The 12,208-nt window shown below is 43.4% G+C and overlaps 1 protein-coding gene across 2 annotated transcripts in view; it reads right to left on the reverse strand.

Moving 5' to 3' along the window:
* Positions 1 to 12,208, reverse strand: part of TM9SF3 (transmembrane 9 superfamily member 3) — a 126,061-nt gene that overhangs the window by 23,271 nt on the left and 90,582 nt on the right. For both annotated transcript variants that reach the window (XM_038743692.1, XM_038743690.1), the window contains one exon: positions 9,793 to 9,932. In XM_038743692.1, the coding sequence (XP_038599620.1) occupies positions 9,793 to 9,932 (140 nt within the window). The remainder of the gene's footprint in view (positions 1 to 9,792; positions 9,933 to 12,208) is intronic.

Consider the following 12,208-nt stretch of genomic DNA (forward strand, 5'->3'; position numbering starts at 1 on the left):
TAGAAGGGCTATCTTTCCCTCAACTTCAAAAAACATTTCCACAGAAATCACACATACTCCCAAACCCATAGGCCCCTTCACCACCCCCACCCAAAAATCGTAATCAGACCCTCTCTCAGGATGGGACCGGGCAGGGAAAAGATGCAACAAAAGAGGAAGGAGAAGCTTTTTAAGTGTCTTTTACTGTTCCAATTTCTATCTCTGCCAATAATTCTCTTTATTACATGGATACTGTGGATAAGTCCTGGCGGAAGGCCCCAGACTGAAAAACATCACGTCCTTACGTTGCTCAGAATCTCAACTGCACCATGCTAGAGGAGGCTGATATTTGGCTTTTCAAGCAACTCTCATGCTTTCTTTCCCTTGTTGTGGGTGGCCCTCCCTCACAGCTGGACATTGATGGTGCCGAAGGTCTTGGTTCATTATTGGAAACACATAATAATGATGGTATTTGTTACGTGCTTACTATGTGCCAAGCACTGTTCTAAACACATGGAAACGAGATTCAGAAAGAGCCTACAAACTATAACTTAGAGTGTCGCAACAATAAAAAACAAAGTTGAAAACCTGAGTCTTTGCAAGCATAACCCAATTGGATGCAAATGATACACATGTACAGCTGTGACCTTCCAAACTATTTCTTACACCTGGAAAGAGCCCTAAGGGAAATCATGGCAGAGACTACTGATCCAGAAGATTTGATTTCAAGAGCATGAATTCTTAAAACACTCTACAAATGCTACACCCAAATGTCAACTGTAAATTGATGACGTAACTTGAGAACTAAAAGAGAATGTGATTTCTTATATACCACATGGAGGTAACAGTGTTTTGTTAGGAATAAAAAGCTTGTTGAGTAAAAGTAGAGTTTTATTAGATTTTTCTCAAAATAAAACTGAATTTATGATTCAAAATCTAGCTCACTCTATTTGGTAGGATTTCAGGATGTTGAAATTTTCATCAAACACACCTTTTCTCTTTCACAAAAAATATCTGACTTTGTTTTTGGACAAAATCAAGCAAAAGCTCCTCATTCTCAGCTTCAAGGCTCTTCATCACCTCTCCCCCTCCTACCTGACCTCCCTTCTCTCCTTCTCCAGCCCAGCCCGCACCCTCCGCTCCTCTGCCACTGCTCACCTCCTCACTGGGCCTCGTTCTCACCAGCTCCGCCGTCGACCCCCGGCCCACGTCCTCCTTCTGGCCTGGAATGCCCTCCCTCTGCCCATCCGCCAAGCTAGCTCTCTTCCTCCCTTCAAGGCCCTACTGAGAGCTCACCTCCTCCAGGAGGCCTTCCCACACTGAGCCCCCTCCTTTCTTTCCCCCTCTTCCTGCTCTCCATCCCCCCAGCCTTACCTCCTTCCCTTCCCCACAGCACCTGTATATATGTATATATGTTTGTACATATTTATTACTCTATTTATTTATTTTACTTGTACATATCTATTCTATTTATTTTATTTTGTTAATATGTTTTGTTTTGTTCTCTGTCTCCCCCTTCTAGACTGTGAGCCCACTGTTGGGTAGGGACTGTCTCTATATGCTGCCAACTTGTACTTCCCAAGCACTTAGTACAGTGCTCTGCACACAGTAAGCGCTCAATAAATACGATCGATTGATCCGTCAAACTAGCTCTCTTCCTCCCTTCATGAGAGCTCACCTCCTTCAGGAGGCCTTCCCAGACTGAGCCCCCACCATGTTTCCTCCCCTCCTCCTTCTCTCCTCCTCATCGCCCTCCTCCCCCTCCCTACAGTATTTATTACTCTATTTTATTTGTACATATTTACTGTATTTATTTTATTAATCATGTGTATATAGCTATAATTCTATTTATTCTGATAGTATTGACATCTGTCTACTTGCTTTGTTGTCTGTCTTCCCCTTCTAGACTGTGAGCCCGTTGTTGGGTAGGGACTGTCTCTATATGTTGCCGACTTGTACTGCCCAAGCACTTAGTACAGTGCTCTGCACACAGTAAGCACTCAATAAATACAACTGAATGAATGAATAAATAATATTTTTTTACATATGCTCTATAATACAGATCTCTCAGTGAGAAATTTCAATCAATCAATGGTATTTACTGAGCGCTTACATGTGCAGAGCACCGTACTAAGCACTTGGGAGACTACAATACAAAAGAGTTAGAAAACACGGCCAACTCTAAAATCTGCAGCAACAGAAGAGTTGCTGAACGGAAAAGAGTCTTTTGAAACCTCCTTGTAAAATGAAGACTACTGAATTTGGGTTTATGATCCTAAAAACATTTAAGACATTCAATTTGCATGAATATCTTTATTATTATGGTTCCTGTTAAGCGCTTACTGTGTGCCTAAGCACCAAGCACTCTACTAATCACTTTGGATTCTTTCATGTGAATTTGGGTTGGGGCTTGTCTTGTTTTATGCCGCCAAGTTTTCTCTCTCCCAGAACGCCCCACCTCCATCTGCAATCGTTCTGGTAGGGTATCCATAGAGTTTTCTTGGTAAAAAAATGGAAGTGGTTTACCTTTGCCAGCTTCTGAGTTTGGGGCTACCATCCTACTACTATAAAGTAAAGAGATGGAATTGTTATTACATAAAGGGGAGGTTTATTTTTTGCAAATCCTCCTACACTAATAATCGTAGTATTTGTTAAGCGCTATGTGCCAAGCACTATACTAAGCGCTGGGGGTAGATGCAGGATAATCAGCTCCCATATGGGGCTCATAGTCAAAGCAGAAGGGAGAACAGGCATGGAATCCCACTTTGCAGATGAGCGAACTGGGACATGGAGAAGTTAAATGACTTATTCTGTATATATGTATATATGTTTGTACATATTTATTACTCTATTTATTTATTTATTTTACTTGTACATATCTATTCTATTTATTTTATTTTGTTCATATGTTTGGTTTTGTTCTCTGTCTCGCCCTTTTAGACTGTGAGCCCACTGTTGGGTAGGGACTGTCTCTATATGTTGCCAACTTGGACTTCCCAAGCGCTTAGTACAGTGCTCTGCACAGAGTAAGTGCTCAATAAATACGATTGATTGATTGATTGATTGATTGCCAAGCACTATACTAAGTGCTGGGGGTAGATGCAGGATAATCAGCTCCCATATGGGGCTCATAATCTAAGTAGAAGGGAGAACAGGCATGGAATCCCACTTTGCAGATGAGCGAACTAGGACATGGAGAAGTTAAATGACTTATTCTGTATATATGTATATATGTTTGTACATATTTAGTACTCTATTTATTTATTTATTTTACTTGTACATATCTATTCTATTTATTTTATTTTGTTAATATGTTTTGTTCTCTGTCTCGCCCTTCTAGACTGTGAGCCCACTGTTGGGTTAGGGACTGTCTCTATATGTTGCCAACTTGGACTTCCCAAGCGCTTAGTACAGTGCTCTGCACACAGTAAGCGCTCAATAAATACGATTGATTGATTGATGATGGCAAAACTACAAAACCCAGTAAATGGATTTTAAAATCCTGGGGTCACTGGTTGGTAAACCAAAAGGATCTGTTTTTCTGATGGACTTTACTGCAGTATATTAGCAGTGAATTGGGAATTTAATAATTAAACTGTAATAGTTATCTGCTGAAATGTCTCCTGGGGCCAGGGATTGGGAATCTCTAATGAATAATAGCTCCTTGAAAAATATCTTTACAAGTACCGTAAATTGGCACCACAGAGAAAAGAGCCACTATAGTGTCTTCCCACTTTAGGCCATTAATCTCCAAACTGAAACAGTTAGGTGGACATAAGAAAAACAAATACTAGATTGATTGACTGACTGTTTGATAGACTACTGAAGCACAAGGGAGGGATTCTAAAATAAGCTGTAGGGGCCTTCGATTGGGCCCTATAAAAATGAGGACCCAAGGGGACGTCGGCAAGCATTTAGATCATCGGCCTCAATACGACCTTCAGTCTCCTGAAGCAGCACTTGAGGGAAGCATGGTTGGAGCACGGAGGACCGCCGAAAGAGCCCGGGCCTGGGAGTAGGAAGGACCTGGGTTCTAGTGCCGGCTCTGCCACCTGTCTGCTGTGCAACCTTGGGCAAATCACTTAACTGCTCTGGCCCTCAGTTACCTCACCTGTAAAATGGGGATTAAGACTGTGAGCCCCACATGGGACACGAACTGTGTCAACTTGATTATGTACCCCAGCACTTAGCACAGTGTAAATACTCCTCCGCTGCTAATCTCCTCACCGTACCTCGTTCTCGCCTGTCCCGCCATCGACCCCCGGCCCACGTCATCCCTCGGGCCTGGAATGCCCTCCCTCTGCCCATCCGCCAAGCTAGCTCTCTTCCTCCCTTCAAGGCCCTGCTGAGAGCTCACCTCCTCCAGGAGGCCTTCCCAGACTGAGCCCCTTCCTTCCTCTGCCCCTTGTCCCCCTCTCCATCCCCCCATCTTACCTCCTTCCCTTCCCCACAGCACCTGTATATATGTATATATGGTTGTACATATTTATTACTCTATTTATTTATTTATTTTACTTGTACATACCTATTCTATTTATTTTATTTTGTTAGTATGTTTGGTTTTGTCCTTTGTCTCCCCCTTTTAGACTGTAAGCCCAATGTTGGGTTGGGACTGTCTCTATATGTTGCCAATTTGTACTTCCCAAGCGCTTAGTACAGTGCTCTGCACATAGTAAGCGCTCAATAAATATGATTGATTGACTGATTGATTAAACCAAACCAAAATCAAAAAGAGAAGCAGTACGGCCTCGTGGAAAGAGAATGGGTTTGGGAGTCAGAAGACCCAAGTTCCTAATCCTTGCTCTGCCACAAGTCTGCTGTGGAGCTTTGGCCAAGTAATTGAACTTTCCGATACCTCAGTTACCTCATCTCTAAAATGGGGAAGCAGCACGCCTCAGTGGAAAGAGCACAGGATTGGGAGTCAGAGGATGTGGGTTCTAATCCCAGCTCTGCCACCTGTCTGCGGTGTGACATTGGGCAAGCCACTTAACCTTTCATTCATTTATTCAATCGTATTGATTGAGCACTTACTGTGTGCAGAGCACGGTACTAAGCCCTTGGGAAGTACAAGTTGCCAACACATAAAGACGGTCCCTACGCAACAGTGGGCTCACAGTCTAGAAGGGACTAGACTGTGCCTCAGTTACCTCACCTTTAAAATGGGCATTAAAGCTGTGAGCCCCACTTGAGACAACTTGATTACCTTGCATCTCCCCCGGCGCTTGGAACAGTGCTCCTGTTTTTTCCTCCTACTCTGACTGTGAGCCCTGTGTGGGTCAGGGACTGTGTCCAACCTAACTCACTTGCATTTACCCCAGTGCTGGTACAGTGCTTGGCATATAGCGCTTAACAAGTATTATTATTATCATTTTTATTCTAGGTTTCTTCTCCCCACTCCTTCCTCTACACCCCATTCAGGGAATCATATCTACCAACTGTATTATATCCCACTCTCCTAGGCACCTAGTCAGTGCTCTGCATACCACAGACGGTAAAGTCTTTGAGGGCAGGGATCATGTCTACTAACTCTACTGTACTCTTCCAAGCCCCCAGCACAGTGCTCTGCACACAGTAAACTACAAATTCCTTAAGGGCAGGGAGTGTATTTGCTAACATCATCATCATCATCAATCGTATTTATTGAGCGCTTACTATGCGCAGAGCACTGGACTAAGCGCTTGGGAAGTACAAACTGGCAACACAAAGAGACAGTCCCTACCCAACAGTGGGCTCACAGTCTAAAAGGGGGAGACAGAGAACAAAACCAAACATACTAACAAAATAAAATAAATAGAATAGATATGTACAAATAAAATAAATAAATAAATAAATAGAGTAAAAAAAATATGTACAAACATATATACATATATACAGGCGCTGTGGGGAAGGGAAGGAGGTAAGATGGGGGGATGGAGAGGGGGACGAGGGGGAGAGGAAGGAAGGGGCTCAGTCTGGGAAGGCCTCCTGGAGGAGGTGAGCTCTCAGCAGGGCCTTGAAGGGAGGAAGAGAGCTAGCTTGGCAGATGGGCAGAGGGAGGGCCTAACAGTACTGAACTCTCCCAAACACTGAGAAGAGTGCTCTGCACACAGTAAGTGCTCAGTGCATACCACTGATTGATTTGTCCCTCCTCCCTTCCATATCCCTATTCTCCCCCTCTAGTTCTCTTCTTCATCATCATCATCAATCGTATTTATCGAGCGCTTACTGTGTGCAGAGCACTGTACTAAGCGCTTGGGAAGTAGAAGTTGGCAACATATAGAGACAGTCCCTACCCAACAGTGGGCTCACAGTCTACTTCCCCTCCTACTTAGACTATGAGCCCCATGTGTCTGATCTGATTAACCAGCTGTGTGACTTTGGGCAAGTTAATTGGCCTCAGTGACCCCATCTGTAAAATGGGGATTAAGACTGTGAGTCCCCCGTGGGACAACCTGATCACCTTGTAGACTCCCCGGCACTTAGAACAGTGCTTGGCACATAGTAAGCACTTAATAAATGCTATCATTATTATGATTATTATTACATTGGTGCTTAGCACACTGTAAATGCTTGGCAAATATTGCAATCTTAGTACTATTATTATTATTGGTAATAATAATAATAATATTAAGATTAACGTTTGTTCTGGGCCCCAATGTGTCCACCTGCAAAAAAATGCTTCTGTTGCACTTGTTTGGGGTGGAATTTTTGTGGGATTAGAGGAAGATGGGACAATAGTTGGGTATGGACCATCTCTATATGTTGCCGATTTGTACTTCCCAAGCGCTTAGTACAGTGCTCTGCACACAGTAAATGCTCAATAAATACGACTGAATGAACGAATGTTAGGGACAGAAAGCGTGGCTCAGTGGAAAAAGCCCGGGCTTTGGAGTCAGAGGTCATGGGTTCAAATCCTGGCTCTGCCAATCGCCAGCTGTGTGACTTTGGGCAAGTCACTTAACTTCTCTGCGCCTCAGTTCCCTCATCTCTAAAATGGGGATTAAGCCTGTGAGCCCGCCGTGGGACAACCTGATCACCTTGTAACCTCCTCAGCGCTTAGAACAGTGCTTTGCACATAGTAAGCTCTTAATAAATGCTATCATTATTATTATGTGCAAAGGTGCCCCCCCCGCTCAATTAGATAATAATAATATTAATGTTGGTATTTGTTAAGCGCTTACTATGTGCCTAAAGCACTGTTCTAAGCGCTGGGGGGGAACACAAGGAGATGAGGTTGTCCCGTGTGGGGCCCACCGTCTTAATCCCCATTTTACAGATGAGGGAACTGAGGCACAGAGAAGTGAAGTGACTTGCCCAAGGTCACACAGCAGACACGTGGGGGAGGTGGGATTTCTCCATTATGGGCATACTACTCTGACAACTTCCTATTTTCTGAAAAATGAAGGCTCCTTTATGGGCTGGTTCCCACCCTGTAGGCCATTTCTGATCCTGTCACCGGAAGTCCGGGAGACTTGAGGAGTTTTAACCTGCCTCTAGACCTCATCCCCTCAAGTGAGTCATTCATTCATTCAATCGTATTTATTGAGCACTTCCTGTGTGCAGAGCACTGTACTAAGCGCTTGGGAAGTACAAGTCGGCAACATATAGAGACGGTCCCTACCCAACAACAGGCTCACAGTCTAGAAGGGGGAGACAAGACAACAAAACATGTGGACCGGCATCAAGTCATTAGAACAAATAGAGTTACAGCTAAATGCACATCATTAACAGTCTAGGAGGAGGAGACAGACAACAAAACATGTGGACAGGTGTCAAGTCGTCAGAACAAACAGAATGAAAGCTAAATGCACATCATTGACAAAATGAATAGTAAATATGTTCACGTCCCCCCTTCATATCCAACAGATGATCACTCTCCCCATCTTCAGAGAGTTATTAAAAGCACATCTCCTTCTAAAGACCTTCTTCTTCCCCTGTTTTCCCCGTCCCCAGGGGCAGTGCTTTTCTCCTCCTTCTCCTCTCCTAAATGGAGGGACCTCAAGGCTCCAGCTCTAAGTCCAGCCCCTCTGCTCTGGGCCCTTTAGAATGACGCTCTTTCACTCTCTGGATCACGCTTGATTTGCTGCTGCCTTGACGTTAGGCCCCTCCGGGCTTTAAGGACCTTCCTTCGCCTCCCTTGTCCTCTGCAGGCAACTCTACATCCCTCTCCGGATCCCAAAGAAAGGATCCAAGCAAGTCAAATTCCGCCTAAACGGGGTTCAATTCAGGCCTCTGTGAGAAGCAGTGTGGCCTAATGATGATGATGGTATTTGTTAAGCGCTTACTGTGTGCAAAGCTAATGGCTAGCGCATGGTCCCCCTTTTAGACTGTGAGCCCACTGTTGGGTAGGGACTGTCTCTATGTGATGCCAATTTGTACTTCCCAAGCGCTTAGTACAGTGCTCTGCACATAGTAAGCGCTCAATAAATACGATTGATTGATTGATTGGTCCCGGGAGTCGGAAGGACCTGGGTTCTAATCCCAGCTCCACCAAGAAGTTGCTGGGTGACCCTGGGTAAATCACTTCACTTCTCTGTGCCACAGTGACCTCACCTGTGAAATGGGGATTAAGACCGTGAGGCCCATGTCGCACGGGGGCTGTGTCCAACCCGATTTGCTTGTATCCACCCCAGCGTTTAGAACAGAGCCTGGCACATGGTAAGCACTTAGCAAATACCACCATTATTATTATTGTCAGAAAACTCTTCGAAAAGAATTTGCATTGCTCATGTGAGTCTCCATAGATCACATAGGGCATAGAAACAGGAATATCACCAGGTTTCAAGTCTGAACTGTACATGGCAAAGAGTGACTTAAACAGGATTTTTTGATGATGTGCTATCAGGAGAAGGAAATAATAATAATAATAACGATGGCATTTATTAAGCGCTTACTATGTGCAAAGCACTGTTCTAAGCGCTGGGGTAGATACACAGTAATCAAGTTGTCCCACGTGGGGCTCACAGACTTAATCCCCATTTTACAGATGAGGTAACTGAGGCCCAGAGAAGGGAAGTGACTTGCCCAAAGTCACACAGCTGACAAGTGGCAGAGCCGGAATTTGAACCCATGACCTCTGACTCTGACTCTTTCCACTGAGCCATGCTGCTTCTCAGCCATGGAAAGCGACTACAGTCCTGCTTTCAAGATTCATCCCAGGTTTTAGAAGACTCAGAGCTTACAACAGTGCTTGATGCATAGCAAGCGTTTAAATACCATAAAAAACCCACTATCAATAAGCATCAATGTACAACCTACAAGACTTCATCTGAGAAAATCAACTCATTTTAGACAAGGCAATAAGCAGTAATCAGATATAATAATAATAAAAATAATGATTGTATTTGTTAAGTGCTTACAATGTGCCCAGCCCCATTCTAAGCACTGGGGGAGATATAAGGTTATCAGGTTGTCCCAAGTGGGCTCCCCGTCTTAATCCCCATTTTACAGATGAGGGAACTGAGGCCCAGAGAAGTTAAGTGGCTTGCCCCAAGTCACACAGCTGACAAGTGGTGAAGCCGGGTTTAGGACCGACGACCTCTTACTCCCAAGCCCATGCTCTTTCCACTAAGCCATGCTGCTTCTCAGTTAAAAATTTCAAATTCCTATTATTCATTCACTGCTCAAGAAAGACATCATTTTTAAAAAGTTGGCAATCATTCTAAGAATGAGTACATTTACCCCTAATTTGCCCTTTAACACGTTATCAACACTGGACTGCACAGACTCAGTTTAAAACAGGTGGGAGTTGAAATCCTCCACCATTCTTTAAAAGTACACTAATGGAAATCAATTTACTTTGAGAGGGGGATATGGAAATGATATTTTCTTTACCATTTTTTCTCCGGGATAGGACGAGGCACAGCATTGACACGGCAAGGGAAGTTGGGCTGGCCTGACAGATTTCGACCGAGAATTGTACCGACGAGGTTTAACGGAAGAATAACAAAAAAACAGATGCAGCACACAGCCACCTGCAAATGAAAACAACTTGTGAGATTACTTTAGACACAATTTCAGTTACAGCACCCTTGCATTTGTCGTCTTTGAGAGTTTTAATAGTTACCGGTATTCATTCACAGTCAAAACCCCTCAGATACACAGTTCAAAGTACTTTCTGGACGGGCTATGGTTCGTTCGGATGCTACATTCTGAAAATGTCCAGTAAAAAGGTCTGACTAAAAATAAGAGCATTAAACTAAAAGCTTTCCAAACTCCTGCCCGTGCTTCAGTTCCTATTCCTTCCCTTACTCGCTCGTGCTGTCTTTCTACCAGAGCATTTGGTTGCCTTTTCTATTATTTCAGAACCACTTTTCAAAGTTGGAACAGATTCTCATTGTTTTCACCAACTGCTTTTCCTCATTAAAACCCATTTTTCCTCTCCCAGGAGCCCAATGCCAGAAATGCAATTAAGCCTTCACACATATAAGCATAGCACATTTTAAAATGATAAAACAAATAATGACTACATGGAGTGAGTGTATCATCTACAGCTGGCCACATAGGTTACCGTATTTCCTTGCATGATCGCTCCACTTTTCCCACAACAGGAAAAGGGTTATTATTACACAGGGAATTAACTGCAGCATTAAGGGGAGCAGGAGGAAAAGGGAGAAGGAAAATCAATCAATCAATCAATCGTATTTATTGAGAGCTTACTGTGTGCAGAGCACTGTACTAAGCGCTTGGGAAGTACAAGTTGGCAACATATAGAGACAGTCCCTACCCAACAGTGGGCTCACAGTCTAGAAGGGGGAGGCAGAGAACAAAACCAAATATATTAACAAAATAAAATAGAATAGATATGTACAAGTAAAATAAAGTAATAAATACTTACAAACATATATACATATATACAGGTGCTGTGGGGAAGGGAAGGAGGTAAGATGGGGTAAAAAAGGAGGAATGGAGGGGATAAGGACAAGAAAGGAAAACCTGCACTTGAAGCTGTGCCTTTTCTACTTCATTCTCATTCGTTTAATCGTATTTATGAGTGTTTACTGTGTGCAGAGCACTGTACTAAGTGCTCGGGAAAGTACAATACAACAATAAACAATGACATTCCCTTTCCACAACGATCTTAGGTACTCAATGAATTAAGGTAACCCATCTTCCCCTCTCCTCTTCGTGATGGACAGGATGCCTATTTCAAAGAAGAAACTCCTTCTTAACCAGCAAGAACCACTAAGCTCGGTTCTGAACCTTCCTCCTCCTCCTTCCCTGGCATGTGCCACTATCCCTCCTTACATTCACTCATTCATTCATTCAATCGTATTTACATTCCCTGTATGGTGCCCCAAGAAACGAAATAAAATCTTGTTTCCCCCTCAAAAATCAGGAGGGTGGGTGAGAAGGGAGGATTATATGAGAATAAATTATGAGAGCAAATACGCATGACAAGAAACGGCATTTGTTTTAGAAGTCATCTGCTAACCTACTCTAAACTTTGAAAGTTTTCACATGTTTGTTAATTTAGTTGTTTGGGGTTTTACTGCTGGAGGCACTATTGATTCCATGTCATTTCACTGATTCCAGGGGGAGGAGAGCATAATAGGGGTTGGGATTAAAGAGGGAACAGGAAGGAGGGAAGCTAACTTAAAATACTACCATATGGGTAACTGGCCAGATTTAGCTCCGACAAGGAGTAAGGCAGCAACAGAAACTAAAAAGAGAACAGCTGATCCTAATTAATCTTTTATATTTCAATTTACAATCTGATTAAGTAGAGGTAGCCAATTTAATTGTTATGGGGTTGCTATTTGTCAGGTCACAGACTGTCCCCACCCTGCGCTTTTTTTCCGACCTCTTCTGACCAGGCACTGACCATTTCACAGTTCATTAACACCTTGCAGTGGTCAGAGGCAGAGAAAAGAAATGAAACTCAAATCGATCCATTTAGTTCTAGCCATCAACTCCAGGAAAAACTCCGTGGGGGAGGAGGTTTCGGGATTACCTGAGGATTGTAATTATCCATTTTATCCTTCTCTTTTAATACCGCTGATAATGAGATTACACAGTAATTACTTTCTTACTTGTTTTTAACTTTGCAAATTGCTCCAACAATACAAAAGTAGCTAGATGTTGTCAAGCATATTCTGGAGAATCTTAATGTTGCTCTGGGCGCAATTCATTCATTCAATCGCATTTATCGAGCGCTTACTGTGTTCAGAGCACTGCACTAAGCGCTTGGGAAAGGACAGCGCAGCAATGAACAGTGATGTTTCCTGCTCACAACGAGCTTACAGTCTAG

The sequence above is a fragment of the Tachyglossus aculeatus genome, chromosome 3, assembly GCF_015852505.1.
Source record: "Tachyglossus aculeatus isolate mTacAcu1 chromosome 3, mTacAcu1.pri, whole genome shotgun sequence".
NCBI classification, from domain to species: Eukaryota; Metazoa; Chordata; class Mammalia; order Monotremata; family Tachyglossidae; genus Tachyglossus; species Tachyglossus aculeatus.